The sequence below is a fragment of the Ovis canadensis genome, chromosome 8, assembly GCF_042477335.2.
Source record: "Ovis canadensis isolate MfBH-ARS-UI-01 breed Bighorn chromosome 8, ARS-UI_OviCan_v2, whole genome shotgun sequence".
NCBI lineage: Eukaryota > Metazoa > Chordata > Mammalia > Artiodactyla > Bovidae > Ovis > Ovis canadensis.
Window position 1 is genome coordinate 50851012 of NC_091252.1, and position 27333 is coordinate 50878344.

The 27333-nt window shown below is 40.9% G+C and overlaps 1 protein-coding gene across 4 annotated transcripts in view; it reads right to left on the minus strand.

Annotated features, from left to right (window-relative positions):
- Positions 1 to 27333, minus strand: part of KLHL32 (kelch like family member 32) — a 215485-nt gene that overhangs the window by 173666 nt on the left and 14486 nt on the right. For all 4 annotated transcript variants that reach the window (XM_069599240.1, XM_069599237.1, XM_069599238.1 and 1 more), the window contains exon 2: positions 5320 to 5407. In XM_069599240.1, the coding sequence (XP_069455341.1) occupies positions 5320 to 5342 (23 nt within the window). In that variant the 5' untranslated portion in view covers positions 5343 to 5407. The remainder of the gene's footprint in view (positions 1 to 5319; positions 5408 to 27333) is intronic.

Below are 27333 nucleotides of genomic sequence, written 5' to 3' on the forward strand. Positions count from 1 at the left end.
TAAAGGCCTATTAATCAACAAGTCATTGTATTGTATTCTGAAAGGAACTTCCCACTCTACTCTCAAGATGTAAATCTGCAAAAGACCTCAACTCTTTGAGAGTGAAGGCACAAGCAGCCACGGAACACAGCTGCAAGGCCATAGGGCCAGAGGATAAAGCCAGTAATCATAAACCAGGGAGGAGGTGACTCAAAGACTATTATGCACAATCTCTGAACTAGGGTGGGGAGCAGACATATCCCCGCAAATGGCTTCCTTGGCATCAAACTTCTGCAAATTAGCAAGCTACCAACTTAGGGCAGTGCCCTGCCATTCCTTGAAAAACATATTCCTAAAACTTCCTAAAATACTAAACAAACAAGCAAACAAAACATAAGACAGGAGCCACATTTTCCATTTGAGGGTATACATGTTTGAAGGTTATCCTAAAATTGGGAAAGGTCTTCCATGGAAGCAATATTGCCACCTTGAAATTCACAAGTGAGTGCAGAGGGTAACTTGTGACCTGGCTTTGGCAAGGCAACCCCAATACCCTTTCCTCTGGGGAACTCCTTAAACCTGCACTGTCCAGTATAATAGCTACATGTGGCTACTGAGTAAAACCTGGGCAGTCCAAGTTGAGATGGGCTCTAAACGGAAAATGTACACTGGATGTCAAAGACATAAAATTAAATAAAAGAATGCAAAAATATCTCAACATTTTTATACTGATTACATGTCGAAATGATAACATCTAGGGTATATTGGGTTAAATATATTGTTTAAATTCTTTTTACTAGTTTCCTTTCACTTTAAAAAAAATGTGTCTGCTTGAAAAGATTAAATGATATATATACTTCATGCTATGGTTTTACAGGACAGTCTACAAATTCCCTGGGGATATGCTCCTCATGTCTTTCCACATGAACCATATGAGGGTTTTAGACACCCCATCAGGCTGCTGATGAATCTGGCTGTTCTTAATTCTCACAGGGCCCAGCCCCTCTCAGGTACAACACAGGAAGCCCCAGACTCCCTGAGCAAGAAACTGCTTTTTAGTGATGCCAGGGAGCAACCATCTGATTGGTCAAATGTAGCATCCAACACCAGGGAGATAAATAAATGAGATCTCAAGGAACAGAACTATTCATGACTTTAAATCCTTAACTTTCATTCTGAAATTGATGATAAAAATTAAAAAATCAAATGCAGAGCATGAAGTTCATAACATGGCACAGCTCATTCACAGGGAAGCACTGCATTATCACAAACCACTACTTCAAGCTCACAGTGAACATTTTTGATCACAGAAATCTCTGAGTCTCATTTTTATAGCATCAATTTTGACTGAGGTCACTCAGTTTATAATATATAAATTCCAGAATGGTTATCTGGTTTTTAAATATCTGAAATTCAAATTTAAAAATTCAAGTCAGTTTCCATATCAATGTTTACTTAGCATTTAGATACGCAAATTTATGCAAGTAGTTTTCAAGTAAGGTTACCAATAAGGTGTCGCATACCTGTATATCAAATACAGTCAAGTACTGTAGAGATCCTCATTTCCTAAATAGATTACACCAAAAAGAAAAGGACTGGACAAAAAAACCTAACAGAACTAGGATTATGCGCGATTATCTCAGTTCAGTCTATTGATACACTGTGCCCTAATCACTTCCATTCTACAGTCAAACTATTTTAGTACAAATTAAATACATTAATATTAAAAGGACTCTATTTATTTAAGTGGTGCTTAGTTGCTAAGTCATGTCAGACTCTTTGAGACCCCACTGACTATAAGCTGCCAGGCTCTTCTGTCCATGGGATTTCCCAGAATCCCATGAATACTGCAGTGGGCTGCCATTTCCTTCTCCAGGGTATCTTCTTGACCCAAGGATAGAACCCACGTCTCTAGGTATCTTGCACTGGCAGGCAGATTCTTTACCATTAGCACCAACTGGGAAGTGGAGAGGCTGTTTTTTTTAAAAAAAAAAAAAAACCACCAAGGAACTTAAATTTATTTTTAATAGAACACTTTACAATTTGTAAATACTTCTAAAGTAATGCTAACAATAGTAAGGGTCAAAATAATATGCAAAGAAGATGCAGTATGCTTAGTAAATGACCAAGAAATAATGAAGACTACGCAGAAAGGAATGTATTTATAAATGGATAATCTTATTTCCTTCCTTCCTTCCTTTATTCACTCAAACATTATCTGTGCTATAAAAGATTAAATGATACATATACTATCCTGTGCCAGGTATTATACCAGGTTCTGGAGATAAGATGATGAAGACTTTAGCAGCCTTCACAGAACCCTCAGTTTTGTGAGGTAGTTAAACTTTAATCAAATAAGCTAGCCTCTCTGATGAAGTAATGCTGGAGCTGCAGGCTGAAGGATGAGAACAAGTTACCATGGCAAAAGGGGAGAGCAGAGTTTCACAGGCAGAGGAACAGCAAGTGCCCTGATCCTTTGGCAGGAGGGAGCAAGGCCCTGACACCGAGTCTATAGAACACACACGGCTGGAACCCTGAGGACAAGCACAGGCCCAGAGCAGGATCTGAAGCTCAGAAAGAGGTCTTGGCTAGAGGTGTAAAACTCATCTGGATGGAGAGAATGACGGAAGCACAGCTGCGTCTCCAGAACACACTTGAGAGACAACAGTCAGAAGCTGCTGAGAAGGTAAGAAAGACGGGATTCAAAACACAGAAGCAGGGCTGGGCTCAGTTGTGAGAAAGGATTCCTTTTTGAGTAGCAGGAGGGAAGGAATAAATGAAGCAGAAACATGCATTAAAAGCTAGGGCATTTTATTTTTTTGCTTGCTGAGTCTAAACATTCAGTGGAACCAACCTCCACTGGACAATGTAGGCATGAAAACACAGATATTTGGGATCATCTGGGTTGGGGTTTTGTCAGGCAAATGCAGACAGCAAGAGAAACTAAGGATTTAAAAGAGTGATAGATTCTAAACTGGTTAAGAAGGGAAATGAGAGGAGGAAAATATTGATGGATTTGGTGGAGTGGCCCGGCCACTAAATGAGACGCTGCAATGAGGTCAAAGCACCACCATGGTGAGGGTAGGTAAATCAGGAAGCTAGAAGGTCCTGGTAAGAATAAAAAGGCGGATGCAGTGGTTTCAGAAACTGAGTAACTTCTGGGGATGCAAGATCCATGGCGTGACCGCACGAGTAGGTGGCTCAGTGAGGGAGAAGGCCACATGCAGGTAGAAGGTCCAAGGCCAACAAGTCAGGCAGATCCTCCATGTGAATACGGAGGGCACCAGGAAGGAGTAAAGGGTTTGTGGTGAGAGGAGACTGTCGGCCCAACACCAAGCGCACAGTGAACGAGAGGAAGTCACCCTGCTGGCGTGGGGAGGAGGAGAGGATGCAAGAGTTGAAGAGCACCACCTTCAGAAGAGCCCGTCTTTGTTGTCATTTTCTCAGACAACCAATATAAGGAGTAAAGACTGAGAAGCAAAACTATGCCCTGGGTCGACAATAAGCTCTTTACCCATCCCTAAAGTACATGAGAACTGAGAAAATAAGGCCACCACTTGAGACAGCTACAAAACAAGTGGTGTCCCAGACAAAGACGGGGCAACAAGTGGTGTCCCAGACAAAGACGGGGCCCAGTGAAGGCAGGAGGTGCCCAAAGCTTCAAAGGGTGAGGGAGATGACACAGCGGACCCCACAACACACAAACAAGACCCTGGTGCAAGAGCTCCACAGGGCACAGGGAAAGTTAAAAAGGGGGAAAGGAAGGTCTGTGTTGCAGCAGAGAAGGAAAGTCCATCGCAGAGATGATGGTGCTATGGAGGACAGATGGCAGGGGGATCAGAGTTTGTCAGAGAAGGCAAATTTAAAGCAAAAAATAATTTGGAGAAGAATCCACATGGATCGTGGTAGCCAGAAATAAAGCACTTTGCTTAGTGGTGGCAGACCGACACCATGGTCTCCTTCCATGTGCTATATTGGTTGGATACCAGATCTAGAGCAGGGTTTCTGAACCCCAGGGAAACGGACATTCTGACATTTTTTGCTATGGGCATTATCGTGCACACTGTAAGATGTTTAGAAGGATCCCTGGCCTCTACTCACTAGATGCCGATAGCACCTCCAAGCCTGGTGCCAAGCAAAAATGACGTCAGAGAGAAGACCTAAATAGATACTTCTTCAAAGAACACATACAGATGGCCAAGAGGCACATGAAAAGGTGTTCACTACTGCTAATTATCAGAGAAATGCAAATCAAAACTACAATGAGATATCACCTTACACTAGCCAGAATGACTATCATAAAAAAAATCCACAAACAAAAAATACTGGAGAGGGTGTGGAGAAAAGGGAACCCTTCTAAAATTGTTGGTGTGAATATAAACTGGTACAGAACACTATAGAGCACAGTATGGAAGGTTCCTCAAAAAACTAAAAACAGAACTACCATATGCCCCTGCAATCCCACTCCTGGGCATATACCTGGAAAAAAACATGATCAGAAAGGATACATGCACCCCAATGTTCACTGCAGCACAGATTACAATAGCCAAAACATGGAAGCAATCTAAACATCCATCAACAGAGGAATGGATAAAGAAGGAAGGAAAAACATATTCCTAAAGCTTCCTAAAGTATTAAACAAAAAAGCAAACAAAACATAAGACTGGGGCCACATTTTCCAAGGGTGTACAGGTTTAAAGGTCATTCTAAAATTGGGAAAGGTCTTCCATGGAAGCAAAATTGCCACCTTGAAATTTACAAGTGAGAGTAGAGGGTGACCTGACTTCGGCAAGGCAACCCCAATACCCTTTCCTCCTTAAACCTGCACTGTCCAATATAATAGCCACTAGCAACATGTGGCTACTGAGTAAAACATGGGCAGTCCAAATTGAGATGGGCTCTAAGTGGATGTCAAAGGTACAGTATGAAATAAAAGAAAGCAAAAACATCTCATTAATATTTTTATACTGACTACATGTCAAATGAAATGTGGTTTTCTGATTATTTATTACATCATATATCTTTATGGATGTATACCGTTAGTTTGAGGGAGGTTAGCATCCTAAATAAAGGAAAGATAAAAAGGATAAAAACAATAAAAAGTATTCTTTGAAATACTTATCCATTAAACATATCTAAGTTTGGGCAGGAACTACATCTTAATGGTTAGCCCTTGTGCTACCAAACTAAATTCACACACACTCACAGACTGGTTTGCTTTAATTCCTTCAATACTTGCTGAGTCCCTCCCCTGTGCTCAGTCCTAGACACTGCAGTAGGAGGATTTCAAGTCACACAAGGCTCACTACCCCAAGCCAAGATGTATCCTACAGTGCCCACCTGAGGAAGCGTTCAGACGGCATGCTCCAGCTGGGTTCCTCAGGATCTCAGCCTTAGAAGGTCGCAGAGGAGTCGGCAAGCATTCCAGCTAAACGAAAAAACAAGAAAGAAAAGCACAGTGACTTACATGCAAAAAAGAAAAAGAAAAAAACAAACATATTCTGGGCCTTCATGATGCTAATGCTTTAGAATCTTGAACAGTTTTATAGACAAGATACAACAATCTGACTGAATGCTCTTGTGATAGGCAATGTTTCAGAATGCTTGTAAGTTTTAAAGTTTTTTCACCTTATTAGAATTTCAGGGACTAAAAATTAAAATTTGAGAACCAAAAATAGCTAAAGAGTTACATTAAAAATTAAAACAGATGGCCAGAGGGAAAAATTAAGATTTGAAAAAATAGTTACGATTTATGTCAGAGAACATTTTACCCATGTTCTCTTCTAGGAGCTTTACGGTATCATGGCTTATACTTAGGGGCTTCCCTGGTGGCTCAAATGGTAAATAATCTGCCTGCAATGCAGGAGACCCAGGTTTAATCCCTGGGTTGGGAAGGCCCCCTGGAGAAGGAAAAGGCAACCCACTCCAGTAGTCTTGCCTGGAGAATTCCATGGACACAGTCTTTAAATCCATTCTGAGTTTCTTTTTGTTTATGGTGTGAGGGAGTGTTTTAACTTCACTGATATACATGTGGCAGTCCAGCTTTCCAAACAACACCCACCCAAAAACAAACATATGAGACCTAATCAAACAATCTTTTGCACAGCAAACAAAACCATAAACAAAATGAAAAGACAACCTTCAGACTAAGAGAAAATATTAATATTTGCAAACAATGTGACAAGGGCTTAATTTCCAAAATACATGAACAGTTCATACAGTTCAATATCAAAAAGACAACCAACCAATCCAAAATGGGCAGAAACTGCCAGTTTTTCAAAGAAGATACACAGATGGCCAACAGAGACATGAGACATGCTCAACAGTGCTAATCATTAGAGTAATGCAAACCAAAACTACAATGAGGCACCTGACACCTCACACCTGTCAGAGGGGACGCCATCAGGTCTACAAATAATGTATGCTAGAGAGAGTGCGGAGAAAAAAGAACACTTCTAGACCATTGGTGGGAACGTAAATTGGTGCAGCCACTATGCAGAACAGCATGGCGATTCCTTAAAATACTAAAACTTTAATTCAAAAAGATACATGTACCCCAATGTTCATAGCAGCACTACTTATAACAGTTAAGACATGAAAGCAACTTGAGGGCCCATCAACACATGAATGGATAAATAAGATGTAGTGTGTGTGTGTGTGTGTATGTGTGTGTGTGTGTGTATGTATATAAAAGAATATTACTCAGCCATAAAAAAGAAAAACATTTTGTCATTTGCAGCATCATGGACGGACTTTGAGATCACCATACTAAGTAAAGCCAGAGAAAGACAAATATTCTATGATATCACTTATAAGTAGAATCTAAAAAAATAATATGCATGAATTTATTTACAAAATAGAAACAGGTTCACACAGACACAGAAAACAAGCTTATGATTACCAAACTGGAAGTGGGGATAAATTAGGAGCATGGAATTAACAGATATACACAACTATATATAAAACAGATAAACAATGATTTACAACATAGAACAAGGAATTATATTCAGTATAATACTTATAACTCAGAGAAAGAAAATATAAAAAAACAGATTTACATATACAAACACTGAATCCATGACTATGTTTTACAACTCTCATTAGAAGGACTAGCTGCCATTTTCTAATACACTCAAGTATCAAAATTAATTCCAGTTTGAATCATCTTAAACAGGCTCTCTTCTAAGTTTCATTTTGAAAAGCAAAAACATTATAAAAACACATGAAAGAAACATGTAAAGATGTGCCTATTTCTGCTAGTTTTATAAAAGAGAGACCTATGATTTCCAATCTAAAATATAGTATTTGTTACACCGTATCCAAACCTTCAAACTATACAAATTCACATAAATATATTAGAATTTGCTGAGGATTCATTTCACTGTTGTTGAACATCAGGTTGTTTTAAACATTTCATACATTCATACTTATTTCTTGCTTTTTTAATTACTGAAAATAGTATACCTATACTTTTCATTTATTTCTAAGTTTTGACAAATCTAAAAATAAGCATCATTTTCAATTATTTAACTGCAACTGAGCAATAAAGAGGATCAGAATAATTCACGACACGTTGTTAAACTAGCTTAGAGACTTTCCTAGCAACCTATCACTGCTACATATTCCTTTCATAAACTAAGTTATAAACTCCAAGTTCTTATTGCCTAACACAAAAACTACAGAGATGGACACTTTAAGATGGCGTAAGAATATTTATTATTATCAGAGAGACATGAAAAAAACTTAATCTTTCTGAAATTCTAATACTTTAAAAAGCTCCCAATAACTAGGTGAATATAGAACAATAATCCTAAAAATTACAATAATCCAAAATTAAAGGACACACTTTATTGTATTTTTCAGTCATTCCAAATACAGCAATTAAAAATCTCAAGATAACTTCCTTTATTGTTTGGAGACCAATTCACTAAATTAGTTCTCTTCAGAAATTATCTAATTACAATCTGTTCCATTCTACAATGTTCAGTGAAATGAACACCACTTTAAAGGCTGGGAGTTAAAATGAGTTAAAGGATGAATCAATCCCTGAAAATTATTGTTATTTACTATTCACTAATATTTCTTATATTTTACTACATATAGTTTATAGTATCATTAGATTGCATATGATAATTTATCTTTAATTCTGATTATTTCAAATTGGTATATTTTTAATACCAGTAAATTAGTATATTTTAATACCAGTACATCATCACATGGTGTGCAATAAATGATATTAGATATCCCTTTAGTTTGAAAGGTAAACATTCAAGGTACCCCACTGGTATACTTTCCTACATGGAACATCATTCCTGAAGGTAACAAGGATGCTTGCCCTTTCAGAAGGTGAAACCATCTAAGCTCTCCCTCCAAACAAAAAAGACGTGGAGATGACTTAATTCTAACAGGAAAGGTCCAACATGTGATTAGAGCAGTTTACCAACTGAATAGAAATTTAGGCCGAAGAACACAACTGTCCCGTTCCTACAAAACCCTACAACTCTTTTAATCTATAGAAGAAAACCATTCAGGCTTTATTCCTGAGACCATAATGGTAAAGCCTCTCTATTAAATATCTGCTATTTTGTTTTAACTTAAAATTATAAATAATAATCACTTTACTTACTCAGTTCAGTTCAGTTGCTGAGTCGTGTCCAACTCTGCAACCTCATGAATCGCAGCACGCCAGGCTTCCCTGTCCATCACCAATTCCCAGAGCTTACTCAAACTCATATCCATCGAGTCAATGATGCCATCCAACCATCTCATCCTCTGTCATCCTCTTCTCCTCCCACCTTCAATCTTTCCCAGCATCAGGGAAAGTTTGTTGATCAAGATCACCCCCAAGAAAAAGAAATGCAAAAAGGCAAAATGGTTGTATAGCTGAGAAAAGAAGAGAAGTGAAAAGCAAAGGAGAAAAGGAAAGATATACCCATTTGAATGCAGAGTTCCAAAGAATAGCAAGGGGAGATAAGAAAGCCTTCCTCAGCGATCAATGCAAAGAAATAGACAAAAACAACAGAATGGGAAAGACTAGAGATCTCTTCAAGAAAATTAGAGATACCAAGGGAACATTTCATGCAGAGATGGACTCAATAAAGGACAGAAATGAAATGGACCAAACAGAAGCAGAAGATATTAAGAGGTGGCAACAATACACAGAACTATACAGAAAAGATCTTCATGACCCAGATAACCACAATGTGTGATCACTCACCTAGAGCCAGATATCCTGGAATGTGAAGTCAAGTGGGCCTTAGGAAGCATCACTAGGAACAAAGCTAGTGGAGGTGATGGAATTCCAGTTGAGCTATTTCAAATCCTACAAGATGATGCTGTGAAAGTGCTGCACTCAATATGCCAGCAAATTTGAAAAACTCAGCAGTGGCCACAGGACTGGAAAAGGTCAGTTTTCATTCCAATCCCAAAGAAAGGCAATGCCAAAGAATGTTCAAACTTCATCTACTACCACAGCCAAATGCTTTATTTGATTGCTCTTATAATAAGAGGTACTTCATATGCATGATCTCATTTAATACTCATAATAACCTAATGTGGATGATATCATTTTCATTTTACTGATAAAAGAACCCAGGGATATAAGTAATTCACAAAAGGCACAGGACTAGAAATTCGTAGTCTCAGGGATCAAAACTGTTTGACTCCAAAGTTTGTACTCTTAATTATTCTGCTCTAATTCCAAGTTTTATAATAAACCATAAAACTACAACTTTTGAAGTCAAACTAAACTCAAAATATATAGATTATATGAAAATTAAAGAAGAAATAGAGTCAGTAAGATCTTAATACGTGAACCATGAACTTCCTGATGTTCAAGCTGGTTTTAGAAAAGGCTGAGGAACCAGAGATCAAATTGCCAATATCCGCTGGATCATCGAAAAAGCAAGAGAGTTCCAGAAAAACATCTATTTCTGCTTTATTGACTATGCCAAAGCCTTTGACTGTGTGGATCACAATAAACTGTGGAAAATTCTGAAAGAGATGGGAATACCAGACCACCTGACTTGCCTCTTGAGAAATCTGTATGCAGGTCAGGAAGCAACAGTTAGAACTGGACATGGAACAACAGACTGGTTCCAAATAGGAAAAGCAGTATGTCAAGGCTGTATATCATCACCCTGCTTATTTAACTTCTCTGCAGAGTACATCATGAGAAATGCTGAGCTGGAAGAAACACAAGCTGGAATCAAGATTGCCGGGAGAAATATCAATAACCTCAGATATGCAGATGACACCACCCTTATGGTAGAAAGTGAAGAGGAACTAAAGAGCCTCTTGATGAAAGTGAAAGAGGAGAGTGAAAAAGTTGGCCTAAAACTCAACATTCAGAAAACAAAGATCATGGCATCTGGTCCCATCACTTCATGGGAAATAGATGGGGAAACAGTGGAAACAGTGGCAGACTTTATTTTTGGGGGCTCCAAAATCACTGCAGATGATGATTGCAACCATGAAATTAAAAGACGCTTACTTCTTGGAAGGAAAGTTATGACCAACCTAGATAACATATTCAAAAGCAGAGACATTACTTTGCTGACAAAGGTATGTCTAGTCAAGGCTATGGTTTTTCCAGTGGTCATGTATGGATGTGAAAGTTGGACTGTGAAGAAAGCTGAGTGCCAAAGAATTGATGCTTTTGAACTGTGGTGTTGGAGAAGACTCTTGAGAGTCCCTTGGACTGCAAGGAGATCCAACCAGTCCATAGAGGAGATCAGTCCTGGGTGTTCACTGGAGGGACTGATGCTAAAGCTGAAACTCCAATACTTTGGCCACCTCATGAGAAGAGTTGACTCATTGGAAAAGACCCTGATGCTGGGAGGGATTGGGGGCAGGAGGAGAAGGGGGCAACAGAGCATGAGATGGCTGGATAGCATCACTGACTTGATGGACATGAGTTTAAGTAAACTCCAGGAGTTGGTGATGGACAGGGAGGCCTAGCATGCTGCGGTTCATGGGGTCGCAAAGAGTTGGACACGACTGAGTGACTGAACTGAAGTATGATATCAGAGAAGGCGATCGCACCCCACTCCAGTGTTCTCGCCTGGAAAATCCCATGGATGGAGGAGCCTGGTACGCTGCAGTCCATGGGGTCGCAAAGAGTTGGACACGACTGAGCGACTTCACTTTCACTTTTCACTTTCATGCATTGGAGAAGGAAATGGCAACCCACTCTAGTGTTCTTGCCTGGAGAATCCCAGGGATGGGGGAGCCTGGTGGGCTGCCGTCTATGGGGTCACACAGAGTCAGACACGACTTAAGTGTCTTAGCAGCAGCAACAGCAGCTGTATGGTATAGCATCTATCATGCAGATCCACTCATCCACACTGAGCTATTCCCTCCCTTCAGGATACTGGTACCAACCATCTTCTCTGCCCAGAACTTCCCATGTCCTTTTTACCTAGTTAGCTCCTATTCATCTTGCAAGTCCCAAGGTCACCTCCTCTGGGAAGCCTTCCCTAAAACTCCCCAAGGTCCCAGTTCCTTAGTCTTCTATGAGCTCCAATAACACCTATACATCCAAACACACAGCATAATTAGCACTCTATATAATTACTTGTCTGGGAGAGGGAGGTTAGAAGGTAATGGCTTAGCCTCATTTCTACTCACCCCAAGACAGTGAGCTTTTTAAGGAGAATGAGCCATCCTGGAGTAGCCATAGTTTTTTCTATTGTCCCAGTGTAATTACTAATTGTACCCCCATTTATTCTCTGTGGCTTTGCACTTTCAGTCATAAAAATTTGATCATCCTGTCTATATAGGCAGGATCCATATCTATCTTGCTCATTATCTTGAACGCCCTGGGCCTACCATTATTCTCACAATATCCCCCAAAGCAGAAAAAGTAAAAGTATAATGTATCCCTGTTTTAGAATGAAGAACATGCGATCATAAGGCCAGCTTATTTGCATGTATTAAATCACAATGTTTTAGTGAATATTATCAAAATGTTGTTGTTAAGTTACTCACTTATGTATGTCTGACTCTTCTGCAACCCCATGGACTGTAGCCCTCCAGGCCCCTCATGGTATTTCCCAGGCAAGAATATTGGACTGGGTTGCCACTTCCCTCTCCAGGAGATCTTCCCAGATCAGGGACTGAATCCAGATCTTCGGCACTGGCAGGTGGATTCCTTACCACTGAGCCACCTGTGAAGCCCATACTATCAGAATGCATGCCCTAAAAGGAAACGCTGCACTGAATATTAAAAACTCCTCCAGTGAGAACAAGGATGAATATGCAGTCACCCTCATGGATACAGCTGGAGACCTCGTGAACCAAAATAAAATATAACGTTTAAGTCAGTTCTTCCAGTCACAGTAACACACCCCTTTCCAGTCCTTTAATTTTTAGCTCCACCACTCCTCTGTGAATAGAAACATAAAATGCTTAGATCAGTTACACAGTCTTGTCAAAATAACCTACCCTGCAATTATAACACCCTAATGTACTTTTTAAAAGTGTTGCCATGAACATTTTTTCATTAAAGAATTTCTTATAGTTCTCAGACCACTGAAAATTAAACCAACTATTTGCATCTCTGTAGATGGTAAAATGTTGATCTTGAATATATAAAAATAAAAATATTTGTATGACAAAAATATTATTGTATGGAAAAAACAATATGCTACATTTATATAATTATTTTATTTCACTAAAAAAATCTGTATGAAAATGTTATTATTCAGACAATGAATGAACATTCTACTTATTAATGACTGCCTTCTAACAAATAGAAAATATTCAGTTTACAGTCCTCTAACATACGATCTAGATGTAATCCAAACTCCATTTTCCAACAGAGAAAGTTTTACCATTAAATTTTAAAACATGGACGCTTCATTCATTCAAGTATCTACTAAAGCCTTAATATATTTCCAGTAATCACTGAACAAGACGTGATGACAGACACAAAAGAATTAAAAATGGTCTCTGTCCTTCAAATAGTTTATAACCTTCAAGTAAGGGATAATACCCACATAGAATGCGAAGTAGCTTCAGTCATGTCCAACTCTTTGTGACCCCATGGACTGTAGGCCACTAGGCTCCTCTGTTCATGAGAGTCTCCAGACAAGAATATCAGAGTGGGTTGCCAAGTCCTCCTCCAGGGGATCTTCCTGACCCAGGGATCAAATCTGTGTCTCTTATGTCTCCTGCATTGGCAGGAGGGTTCTTTACCACTAGCGCCAAAGCATAATATCCACATTAACATCACCCTAATAGTACAAGACATTCTGCATTTTCTTCAGCTGGGAGATTCACAATTTCCTCTCATTTTACAATTTCTAAAATTGAAGCTGTACTTTAAATTGATCGCTGATGTACTGAAAAGCTGATATGTATCTCACATGTACAAAAAGCATTAAAACTGGTGAAGCATCACAGTTCAAGTACTTAAAGAGGCTAGGCTTACACGCAATATTACATACAGTTCTTACATTGACCTAGCATTGTAAGAATTATGGACCTATTTTTTCCAAAGAAAAAGCAGAGGCCCAGCAGGCTAAAATGCTTGAGGTAAAAAAAAAAAAAAAAAAAAAAAACCTAGGAACTGGTAAAGCTGAGATTCAAATCCATCTGTTACATTCTGCTGCACCATATCGCCCTACCAAAGGCAAGCTGGATGTTGGTTAGAATAGTGGAGGAAGGTAAGTGGAGGAACATTGAAAGATGCAGAGAGAGAAGAGGAGGCTTTCCAGATGAAAAGTACAATGCACTGAAATGTAAGGAGGCTTCTAAGTTATACTCTTGCAAAATAAGAACTCTGTACCTGAAGCTGAAGATGCAATGTAGACATGTGTTCAATCCGCCATCTTTAACAGGAAGCCCTTTTGGTAAGCCCTATTTTATGCCCATTTTCCTGATTAGGAAATCAGGATTTAGAGAAATTAAGTAACTTCAGGAAGGTTACACAACCAGCATGGGAGCTAGGGTGAAAACCTAGGTAGGTAGTCTACATCCTAGCAGTAGCCCTCAGCCACTCAGTCATGTCCGAATCTTTGCGGCCCTGTGGACTGCTGCCCACCAGGCTCCTCTGCCCATGGAATTTTCCAGGCAGGAATACTGGAGTGGGTTGCCATTTCCTATTCTAGGGGCTCTTCCTGACCCAGGGATGGAACCCACGTCTTTGTACCGGCAGGCAGATTCTTTACCACTAGCACCACCTGGGAAGCAGTCTATATCCAGACCCACTCTTTTTTAATCAGTAAGCTATCCTGCATCTCCAGCTGTATAGGGTTCTTATTTTACAAAAGTATAACAGAAGCCCCCATATCTTTGAGTGCGTTGCACTTCTCATCTCATAATAAACGTGCTAATTCTCTCAGACACAATATTTGGTTTTCCATGAAAACAGAGATCTGACCAGGCTTGAATAACAAAGAATTTACTATAACTATTCACTAAGCATCTTTTCTCTCACTCATTCAACATTCAAACTGCTTTTACCATATGCCAGGACGGCATGTAAAAGAGTAAGATTACAATGACTTTGTAAAACGTCTTTTTTTTCCTAACATGACAAGTGATAAAAGCTACTGCTTTTTAAAGCATAATTTTCTTTTACAAAAGAGATGTAAAGTAGAAGAAAGGACGTGGGCATGAGATTAAGTTCCTTCAGCTGAGTTGAGCTGCACCTTAACTGGTATCTTTATGAATTACTGGGGTAGGGACCATGTCCCGCTGATCTCTGTGTAAGAAGGAACTTTGTTCCCAGAAGACTTGGTATAAAATGAATGGTTTATAAAATAGTTATTGTTCCAGAAGTTAATGCAGTTTTATCACAAATGCAGAACTTCTAAACATCTCCAAAAACACTTTTCCCTGTCACTAAAAAGGCACTACAAGTCTTTTACAGAATATGCACATAATCTTAACCAAGATATCAAAACCAAAAAGAAACCCAAATTTCATTTAAAAATTAATGTTACTTTAGAACTTTGGGGCAACACTGAACAAAACGATGTGATGTGACAGTCGATGCATGTCTGCTGAGTGGCCAGGGAGGCCTCTGAAGAAATGAAGATCATCTAACATGTCACTAATGACAAAAGAATATGAAAGGATATTCCAAAGCCGGACAAGAAGGTTTTCCGCATTCTGTTGTGTGACTTGAGACATGTTTTGAATTGCTCCATGATTTTCTGGCAAGAGTCAGAAGAGGAAGAGGAGAGTGGCGTCTGTTTCCTTGGCTCAGTCAATAGGCTTGGGTGGGCTCAACAAGTAGGGGGATAAATCTCAGAGAGAAGAGTGTGGGGGGGAAAGGCTGTCGAATCCATCATGTTTGGTATTTCACAATGACTGAAGTAGAATCCTTTCTTTATCAATCCTAATTTTCCCAATGTGCCAAGTCTAAGATCACACAGTTTTTAAGTGTATTTTCTAATGAAGACATTATTGCCCTTTGGTGATATTCTACCTCTTACAGGATATACAGTATATAGTGCTATATGCTATAAGTAAAACAAAATCACCATTTTTATTCATGAAGAAAACACACCATAATTGTATCCTATGGTTTCAATAATTCTGTAGAAGAGAAAAACAGACTTTCCCACTGACATCACAAAAATTTTAAGTCCCGGGAACCATTTAAAAGTATCTTAGCTAAATACTTTTTATCCACATACTGTTAAAAACAACAAGAACTTTGAGTCTCTCTAGGGAAATTGCTAAGAATGCCACCTCTAGGAATCTACCAAGCAGAGAATATCAATCCAACATCAAGTTTGATGTAAATATGAAGTAACTGTCCCAAGGTCAGTGAGTTAGTAAGTGACAGAGCTGGGCTTAAGAACCTAGCAAAGTCTGACTAGAGTTCACACCCCTGTCACAGACTGTGTTGCCATCTGAATGAGCAATGCAGAATAGCTGGACTCCAGGGATTTCCAGTAAGCAAAAATTTCTTTCATAAATGTTCAGTTATTTCCAATATGTCAGGTATCAGAGATAATTTTCTGGAAAATATTCAGCACAACTATTTCTCTTGTGGACCCTCTAAAATCTGGTCTTCGGCTTCAGAAAGGCATTTAGCACAAGGATAATGGTGCAAATGTTATCATGAAATTGTCTGGTTTCAACTCCCAGCCCACTAGCAATAGGACCTTGGACAAAGATGTAACCCTTCTGTGTCTGTCTCCTCTTTCTATAAAATGATGTTAATAACACTGTCTACCACACAGCATAGTTACAGAGGTTTAAGAAGCCAGTATAAATATTAAGAACAATGCTAAGAACATAAAAACCAACAAAAGTTCTAGCTGTCATCATTAAATAACACCAGAGTAAAAATGGCTACAGACTTCAACCCTATCATACCTCCTCATCTGTACCTTCAAATTATTGCCACTCTACATACTAAAGCATAAGGTGAATAAAAGCCTAGAGAAGGTGCTGTGATAACCCTGGAAAGATCCCTGGAAGACACGGCTCAGGACACTGATTATACGGCATCCTTTTCAATGAGAATCTGGAGAGGGCTTTCTTTATACTGGCTTTCTCCAGGATCGATGTTCAGAAACTGAACAAGGGGTTTTGTTTTACTCAAAAATGCTTTAAATAAAGTAACTAATCAAAGCTCACTTTTACAAAAATTGCTAAGAACATTTTGAATGAAACGTATCCCCCCCTCTTAGTATCTGGAACCTAAAGGTATGTATCGTCCTGTAATTGCTCTTGGTTAATTTAATGGCCATCCCCTTTCTTTTTCCTTAGCCAGCCAGTTTGCATCAAGTTAAATTTTATCCTTTTGAATAACTAAGGTATGAAACAAAGTATCTGGATGAATAGGAAAGGAAATAAAAGTAAGAGTGGTGATCTCATTAGGATCTTCCCCCAGGACTGTAAGAGCAGGGTTGGCATCTGCTGCTGAGCTGGAGGCTTACAAAGAGCAAAAGCATAAGCTAAAAGTCACAAATTTGAAAGCAGCCTGCCACAACTACACCCTCACCCATAGGTAATCTGTCTAACGATCTACCTCATAAAAGAGTTCTCCATGTCCCTATTGATCACTGTCTCTTCCTCACAAAACATATATAATTCCAAGTTCATAGATTTTTAATAATCAATAAGTATTTGCTGAGTGCTTCCATGTTTCAGGCATTTCATTTTATATCAGCAAGCAGAACAGACAAAATGCATTCCCCGTGGAGCTTAACTTATACATGAGAAGATAAACCATAACCATGGAAAATTAAGTAAATTACAGGGTGTGCCAGAGAGTGATAAGTGATACGAAAAAATCAAGCAAGCTAAATGGGATCTGGATGAAGGTTTTATGTAAAAAAACAACTTTCAATAGAAACTGAAAATACTATAATAATTTTGAATGGTTATGTTGGTTAGAATGATACATATCAATTTTGCAAAATAGATTTTTTTTGTCCTCAACTCACATTTTAAATGTTTGAAACGTTAATTCTGTTGATATTTCTTCTTCAGTAAAGTGAATACTTTTTCATAAAACAAACTAAATCACATTTTATCATTCATATACACCATTTATTTCTCAGGCACTTCAGTAAACACTAGGATTCCAGAAACTGTTACATCTCCTTTCTGGTCTTGCACCCACACCTATAACTTTGGAAACTCCAACTGCAAAGGCAAGAGAGGTTGTCAGTTTCAGGATGTATCTCATGGACTCTCAAAACACATGACCATCTTCTCAGCCCCTCCATTCTCACTTGTCTACTGTGCAACCATGCCCACTAATCTACAGATGCGTACCCCAGAGGGCACAGGCTCCTGCTAACGTCACGGACAGTGGCAGTGAAGCTCATGACAGTCCTGAGATGCTGCAAAGACACTCATCCGAAGTACTCACTGCCCAAAAGTACCCTTTCCTAAAATGACCACAATTCTAAGTGCCAGCACAGTACACTACTCCAGTGCTACCATGTATTCAGGATCCCTTAGAGATTTCAACCAATGCATTATCTTTCTTGCTCATTGTAAAGAATCCCTCCCTTTCTAGAACTTAGATTTGAGTCCACATGGACTTGGGCCAGAGGACAATCTGGTGGCAGCCACTATGCTGCACTTGGATTCAAGCTTTTGCTCTGACACTGGCCCACTGGGCTGGAACTAAGCTTGTAAGCTTTGATTCTCTCCATAAGGTCTGTGACATCCAGAAGAGCTTGCCCCAAAAGGTTCTCCTGACATGCTTCAATCTTAGGGTACATCCTGGGATTTCAGATCTATAGGAGTTGGATGTGGGCTTCTAGCTCTCTAGGAGAAAAAGCAAATTTATGGGTTAGATGGCCTCAGGTGAGCACTGAAAAGTGTTACGAGTTGGCCCTGCTATGCACCGTCTACACCAGCATGAACAGCTGGCACAGCAATATGCTGACATAGGGGGGTAAGGATCAAAAACAACAAATAAAAACGAAATATGGGAAACTACATCACATTTCTCAAACAAATGCTTTCCAAATTAAAACTACAATATTTGAGGGTAGAGCATAATAAGAGATTTATAAATTCAATACAAAAATATGGGAACATCCAATATAGGGTAGTCATATCCTATACGTAAAAACAGTTATCAAAATAGTTATATTCTTAGAGTTATAGGTTTCCCTGATGGCTCAGACAGTAAAGAATCTGCCTGCAATGCCGAAGACTTGGGTTCAATCCATGGGTCGGGAAGATCCCCGGAGAACGGAATGGCAACCCACTCCAGTATTCTCGCCTGGAGGATCCCGTGGGTGGAGAAGCCTGGTGGGCTGTGTCCATAGGGACAGAGACACAAGAGTGACACAAAGAGTCAGAATGAGCGACTCAGTCATTCACTCAGAGTTATAAAGGTAAGAGTAAAAACGATCAATCTTCCAGTGAAGAAAATTTTACAAGTCTATTAAAAGTATTTTTTCCTTCCTATGACTATTTATTCTTCTGATAGATTAGATCCAAAATATTCCTCCAAAGAAGACAGTATCTCTTATATTTTCCCCTAAATACTAGAAATATAGCAAACATATATTACAGAATTTTCTGCCACCCGACAAATATGGAAAGTGTTCCACAATCATGAACAAATCTTACATTCTAACCTAACCTCACAATGCATTATCTGTGTAACTTGGGCAAATCAATTAGCCTTTCTTAGCCAACACTTACTTCTCCCTAAGACAGGTAAAACAACTTCTTCCACAAATACTTTCACTGACATTAAGTGAAACGATGAGTTTGAACATACTTTCTACACATGGAAGCGCAATGGAAGCAAACAACCTCATCAAACTCGCTCTAGCAGCTGTACTCATTCTGTAGCACATGGGGCATTTATCTATCTCACAATAACCGGACGAAGTGAAGAAAACTGACTTGTTCGCCCTAAACAGCATTCCTCCAGATCTTATAACTCTATTTTGTAAAGAAGTTAAAAAAGACAACTGGTTAAACTCAAAGTTCATTACCTCCACAGAGCAATTTTAGCCAGACTACCTGAAAAAAACAAGAATGAAAACATTATATTACTGCCTGTCGCTGTCATGTTCTAGTTGCTAAGTCGTGTCCGACTCTTTTGTGACCCCATGAACTGCAGCCCGCCGGGCTCCTCTGTCCATGGGATTCCCCAAGCAAGAATACTGGATCGGGCTACCATTTTCTTCTGCAGGGGATCTTTCTGACCCAGCGGTGAACCCTCATCTCCTGCATTTCAGGCAGATTCTCTACCACTGAGCCACCAGGGAAGCCCTTCTATTACTGCCTAGGCTACTCTATATAATGCCTTTTTTTCTGACACCTTGAATCACTGCTTGCCTCGTAGGTAACATTTTCAATTATTCAAGCACTAGTTACGATTGCTGGTGTCGGCGTGATCAGTAATTACTGTCTTCATAATCACAGGCATCTGATTCCAGCTGCTCCCATCTTTGATATTACCATGAATAACAGCCCGGAGGACAGGAGCTGACAGGCAAAGAATTCAGCCGGGGGTCAAGTTAATGCTGGTGGTGTACGAGCTTTCCGTGAGCTACCAAAGCCAGAGAGACATGCTGAAAAGTGAGATCACACATTGAGGAAGAATGAATGTCCCGAAGGTTCTGTACAAAATAAAATATTTTCTGAACACGAGAACGGCTTTGAATCTAAATCTGAAGAAGCTGGCTAAATAACTCATACCTTCAACAACCTTGTTCTGGGTAATTATAAAAAGAATTCATCTGCATACTCATTCCCCCGCCAGATATGACTTTTCCCTTCCCCAGATGGCTGGGGTGAGTGTCTGTGCATATAGCAATGAAATAAGAGCAGGATCTCAAAGTCCTTAAAAAGAAGGGAAGGCTTATAAAACGTGTCCTGTGTGAGACACCAAAGGGACTACGAAACCAAAGAAGACCGACCAGTGAATGAAAAGTCTGGGTGACCTGTGTCCCGGCCCCAGCTCTGTCTCCCTTGGATAAGCCAGTTTGCTTCTCCATGCTTCTGCTTTCTCATGTGGACAGTAGTGTGATCCAACTCAAATCAGTCTGGAGAGTTCTCTGTGGCCTGTGTGAAATTATCCAGTGTGAGGCTCAGCAAAAACAGGTAAAGCTGTGCCCCTCAATATCCACCGGGGATATGTTCCAGGAGCCACTGCAGACACCAAAATCCACAGGTGCTCAAGACCCTTGGTCAGTCCTCTGTGCATGTAGATCCCACGGACACAGAGGTCCAGCCATAGAAGATCATACCAGCGCATAGGTCCTGTGAGAACACCATCAAGAGACCCAGTGCTTTAGGAGCTCTCCTGTAAGTCCTTCTAACCCCTATAATATGGAAATCCGCATATACTATAAATCAAATATAAGTTTACAAAAAAATAGGAGAATGAGAATGTGTGTGCACGGGTAAGGGATGCACAAGTGTGTTCAAATGTGTGTAAAGGTATGCAGATGTGTGTGTTGGTGGGTGAACAGGAGCACAGACAATCCACAGAGAACTCATTTCTCTGTTCTTCCTGTCTCTTTTCCCTCTAAATCTCTGGCACTGAGTGCTCATTTAATTTTTCGGCAAGGCACGTGGACAAGGAAGGGGTGAAACAGGTTGCCTACTTATTTCCCAGGCTAGCTCAGGAGCCAGTCTGCATTAGGCAGTGATTCTCACAGATGGGGGACAGTAGGGGACTAGTGATGGTGGTAGAGATGGAGGGAGGGACATTAGAATCACCTGAGGAAAGGCTTTTTCAGTCTCTGAGTTTTCCTCTTTCCCCCTCCTTGAGATTCTCATATGACCCTAAAAGGGTAGTCTGAACGTATCCACACGTACATACATGCACACACTCATCACAGCTATAACTTACTGCCACTTTTTTGCTAGGGGAATAAAAGATGAAGGATTTCACTACTAATGTCCTTTCCTGCTCTGACACTGTGGGACTTTGCTCCTGTCATTGATACACTTTCTAATTAAGGAAACACTCAAAATGACCGGAGAACAACAGAAGGCTTCACCGCATAGCTGTGTAGAAAACTGAGTGGCAAGTAGATGAGAACTAAAATAAGGAAAAATACTCTCTGGTAGAGCTAATCAGGAGTGGGGTTTTCATGAAGGAAATAAGCATGGCACTAAAACTTGGTGCACTGATCTTAGGATGAGAGGGAGGTACAGCCACATTGAGCCAGGGGTCAGGCACACATGTTCAGGATCAAACATATGTAGGAGGGCACGAACTAGAAAGACAGCAAGGGGGGACAGCCACAGTGCTGGGAGTAGTGCCAGGTGTGATGACCGGGATAAGCAGGGTCAGTTGACCTGGGGCTGCAAATGGCACAGTGCCAGAACTTAAGAGCAGCTACTGTGGAGTCATCACTGGCTCTAAAACAAGAGTGTGCTAAGTGGCTTCAGTTGTGTCCAACTCTTTGAGACCCTATGGACTAGCCCGTCAGCCTCCTCTGTCCATGGAGATTCTCCAGGCAAGAATACTGGAATGGGCTGCCATGCCCTCCTCCAGACCCAGGGATCTTCCCAACCCAGGGATCAAACCTGCATCTCTTCTGTCTCAGGCATTGGCAGGCGGGTTCTTTACCACTAGCGCCACCTGGGAAGCCCCTAAAGCAAGAAGACTACTACAGTGAAAGATGTGTCTGAGAAAGTGCCTTCAGATCCTGGTGCCCAGGATAGTCACAGCAGAAGGTTCCAACCTGCGATCCATGAACAGACTTCGAGCACGCGACAGCCCCTGCTGTTCTGTGCCACTCTTTTTCTGAAGCTGCAAGCATGCATGCATTTTGTACAAGAAAGAGGAATTTATTAAATTCTCAAAAAGGTATGTGACAACCACTTTCCCCATCCGACCCCCATCCCACCCACACATAATACAGGAAAATGGAGAATTCAGTACAAGAAAGTGTTTGCCTATTTTCCTTGTGGGTAGGGGAGGTGCAGGTGGGAAAAGTGAAGGGTAAAACACAGAAAAACAGTGTCTGGTAGGCCCCATCCCAGGTGATCCCTGTGCAGCAGGGAACCCAGAAGGGAAAATTGAGACGGCGCTTTTCCAGGCTCACTTTCAGGGTGGTGCTAATAAAAGGGGCTTTCATGGATTATGTGAAGTCAGCTACAACAGCAGTCTTATCCTGAACTGTTTTACGATTACCCCCTCATATCAAACCTCTTTTGCATTATAAAACCAGTTTCTCAGAGCTAAAATTTCACATAAAATGTGTCTTAAGTCCTTCAGGAAACATTTAAGGAATGATCAAGTACAGTTAATTCTTAGTGGAGATACAGACTTCCAAAAAAAAAAACAAGAATCATATTTCTTAAGTCAAATATCAAAATCCACATTTGACCATGTCCACTTATTCAGTAGGGACATTTCTCAAAATATTAAAAAAAACTAGAGTCAATCCAGGTTGAAAGAAGAAAGACATACCTTTTTTCACTATATTTTCTACCAAAAGCAGTGTTGACTTTTTGGGTACTTCAGTTAAATTTAGTTTGCTATTGGAACATATGAATCATAAAAGCTGCACCTTTAAAAGAGTTTTCAGAAAAATTTATTTTTTGAAATTTCAACCTGGTAAGCAAACCTTTGAAAATTTGTTTGCAAAAGTGCAAAGGAAAAAGCACCACCAGAGAAAGCCTAATGAGCTACCAGTGACACTCTGAAGTAAATCCTAAGGTGTTAATTATCTCAGATTTCCAGGAGGCTTCTGGCCCTGAAATATGCTGGTTTTGGTTGTGCATTTCATGTTTCTATTTTTGATTGTGCATTCCAGATCTTCTACTAAACTTTCCATTCTCTGAATTCCTACAATTTGTGCCTGTGTTAGGGATGTGTACACCAGGCCGAGACGACAGTTACACACGTACTGTAGTTGCATCTTTCCTCTCCACTACCACCTCGCACCCAGCTTTCATGACAGTACCTAACAAAGTCTGCTGGATGAATAAGTACTCTCAAGAGCAGGTATGAGCCTTACTGCAAACTCTGGTGTGGGAGAAAATTAAGAGCTTAACCCTCTGTTTCCTACAACTCAATTTCTGTTCTACCCATTGGGAGGTGCTGCCTTCTTGGGGCTACTCAGAGTTACGACGTGGTTCCAGGATTTACATGGTGGCATAGTGACCTGGGATGCCAGGTGCCTCTGGCCTCCAAGTCCACCTCAGTACCTTAGCTGGACTGTCATTAAATTCAAATATCATTTTCAGTCCTTGACTTACTGGATATTGGCAGCATTCAAAGCGGATAAATGCTTTCTCCTTTTGAATCTTGCTACTTCCTTGGCTTCTATGATTCCATCCTCTCCTGGTTTTCCCTCTTCTTCTCTAGTTACACATTTTTCTTGCTCCACCCTCTCTAACTAATCATTATGTGCTCCAGTTCTGTGAGGTTCAGAGTTCAATGGTCTACTTTATCTCTGCTGCTGCTGCTGCGTCGCTTCAGTTGAGTCCGACTCTGTGCGACCCCATAGATGGCAGCCCACCAGGCTCCCCCATCCCTGGGATTCTCCAGGCAAGAACACTGGAGTGGGTTGCCATTTCCTTCTCCAGTGCATGAAAGTGAAAAGTGAAACTGAAGTCGCTCAGTTGTGTCCGACTCTTCAAGGCCCCATGGACTGCAGCCTACCAGGCTCCTCCGTCCATGGGATTTTCCAGGCAAGAGTACTGGAGTGGGGTGCCATCACCTTCTCTGACTTTTATCTCTAGGCAATTCCAACCCCGATTAAAAACTATATCAGAGTTTCTATGATAACCAAACATACAATAATCTCCTATTTGACATCTTCAGTTGAATACCTTAAGACAGCTCAAACTTAATACTGCCAAACACACAGGTAATTTCCTTCACCCATCCCACCCACCCCCACCTCTTCTAGAATCCCTTTCTTGATGAATTTTACCAACATACACCCAACTGCACCACCATCCAGCTGTATGGATTAGTTTCACCACCATGCAAATGGTGCCTCCACCCCACACAGCTCTCATGGAATAGCACCACCTCCAGAGACCTAGAACTCAGTAGGGTCCTCATTCTCAATATCCGATCCAGCACCAAGACCTGAAAATTCTACCTTTCCACAGCCCTTAAATGATCTTCTCTCTTCCTCGCCACCTCCTTTCACCAAGCTACTACAATCCTCTCTGACCTGAACCAGAGCAACAGACAGTAACGCCTTCCTGTAGTGATGTGTGCTCTCCTCCAATCAGAAGCCACTGTTAGCTTTCCAGGTGCTGTCACTCCTTGACTAAAACCCCTCCTCAGTGGCTTCTACCGTTTTTAGACTAAAGACCCAGGTGTGGTGGGTCCTGCACGCCCCACCCTCGAGCATCATCTCCCTGCTCCCTCTCCCTGGCTCTCAGCATCCCACTGCACTCCGCTGTCACTGCTTCCCCCCTTGACACTGCACTGGGCCTCTGCACATGAATTTTTCTCTGAAGCATTCTCCACCCTCTGGCTTTCACTTCATTATCTCGTCACATCCTTCAGACCCCCAACCCCACCTTCTCAGGGAAGGCCTCCTCACCACCACTTCAGAGCAGGTCAAAAGCCTTTTTACACTTTTCCCAACACCACGAGCCTCAGCATTTATTTCTATTGTGATTTTTACCCTTATTTGTGAAATCGTCAGTGGAATGCCCCTCAATTCCACTAGAGTGTCGGCTCCAAGATGATGAAGCTATGATCTGTTTTCCTCACCACTGAATCAGCAGAACTTGGCACGGAGCCTGACATCGAACAGATGCCCCATAACTATGTGCCGAATGAGCATTCTTGACGGAACAGAATAATACTAATGAGAAAACCAGTGATTCTTTCATAAGCAAAAACACCAGTGGCAGCATATTTAATAAGTGACAACAACACAGGATCTTTTATATTTTCATGCTGAAATGAGAGTAATAGGGTCATACGAGCACAATCAGGTGTGGCCCATGAATCACAGCTTTAGACCCCGAATACTGAAAAACAGAGGTGATAGTCAAAACACAATTGCTGACATTCTCATTACCCCCACACCCAGCGAGAGGTGATAACAGGAAGGAAGACTGCTCTCTCCAATAACAGGGGAGCAACCTTAGCTCCCAGGCCCTCCTGCCTCTGCTTAAGAATAATCATAGAAGCAGATTTACTGAGCAAAGAAAAATTTACTGAGTGCTTACCTCCTTGCTGAACAAGGATAACATATATACATGATTGCATCTGATCCATATAATTATACCGCAAAGTAGGGATAACTGTCTCCAGAGCAGAAAGGAGGATACTCAGGTTCAAAGAGATAAATAACTTTCCTAAGACCAAACAACTGGTAAAAGAATGAACCAGGTTTCCACATACGAGCTGTCTGCCTCTAAAGCCATCCCATGGATGCACCACCTCACCGCTGCGGATACACAAAATACGAAAGGCAGCTACAAGCCAGAGCCCCTCTGGCTGTGGAGGAGGGAAGTGGCTGGTGGACACTGTAGTCCAAAGACGGTTTTAATATCACCATTCATCACAAAGGGCCAGAACAACTGAAATCAGTAACAGCACGGAGAAGGTGGGGTGTACATGAGAAGGCTGGATCCCAGAAGAAAAAGTCTCCACTGTGGACCCCAGTCCCGCCCAGTACCCTCCAGCAGGGAACAACAGTGAACACAGTACAGAGAAACAGAGCCAAGGACTGCTCCTGATGCTGGAGGGCCTCAGCCAGACACGTGTTGTTTTGTTTCCACTATGGAATTAATCCTGTAACTTCTCTTCACCACACTGGTGGCTAGAGAAAGCCCTGATTAATTTTTTTTTAAGTGCATATAAAGCAAGTTTGGCAGAGCCATTCTGAGAATACTCAATGTAAGGAACTATAATAGAGATAAATTACTGGGTTCCTTTAAATAGCCAATTCCCAAAGCTTTAAAGATTTTTGTTGTTGTTTTTTTCTTAAATCACATGTTACTCGACAAAGAGGCTTAGGAATCAGACAATTAGAGGTTGAAGAGAAATCAGTACCTCCTGAAAGCCTGTTTACTTACAAAGTCTGAGAGAGGGAGATGATTCACACTGGGAAGAATTAGAAGGCAGGTGGGGAAATGCTTTTTGAGACTAATTTAGCCACACGTGTTAGAGAGTCGCAGGAGGTTTTTAGAAAGAAGAATGAGATAAAGAAAGCCAAGTTTCCAAAGATATCGATCTGACAGAGTCCACAGGAAGGGATGGAAGAAAAAAGAAAGCAGCGCAGAGACCAGTACAGAAGCTATAGTGCTGAGGACCTGAATCAGCAAAGTGGCCGGAAGAACAGAGTGGAGAGAAGGGCACAGGAGCCGGCGGGAAGGAGAAACTGAGAGGTCTGGGGACTGCATAACGAGATGACAGCCCAGTTAGCCACATACAGGATCAGACACACTTGAATAGCATAATAATTGAATTTTACATAAACATCCAGCTCCTCTAACCCACATGTCCTGAGCACAGGTGATACCAAGTCAGAGAAGTCGGAGATTCAAATGTCCAGAAAGCTACATTTACTGATACAGAGATTAGAGGTTACCTAGGGTGGAGCGGGAGTGGAAATAACTGTGAAGAGGCACAAGGCAGCTTTGGGCATTGACAGAAATGTTCTAGAAGAGGGCTGAGGTGACAGCTGCACAATTCTATATACATTGACTAAAAACTATTGAACTGTACACTTACAATCTGTAAATTAACCCTCCATAAATCTGTTCTTTAAAGTGATGAGAGCTGTGGAAAGGGGACAGTAATACAGGGTAAGGAGAACTGAGAATGAAGCGGGGGGTGGGGATAGTTTACATTTTCAGTAGGTGATTGCAGTGGGCCTCAGTGACAAGGTGACACTTGAGCCAAGACCTGAAGGAGGTAAGGGAGGGAGTCTGGGGACAAGCAAGAAGAGGAGCAGTCCAGCACAG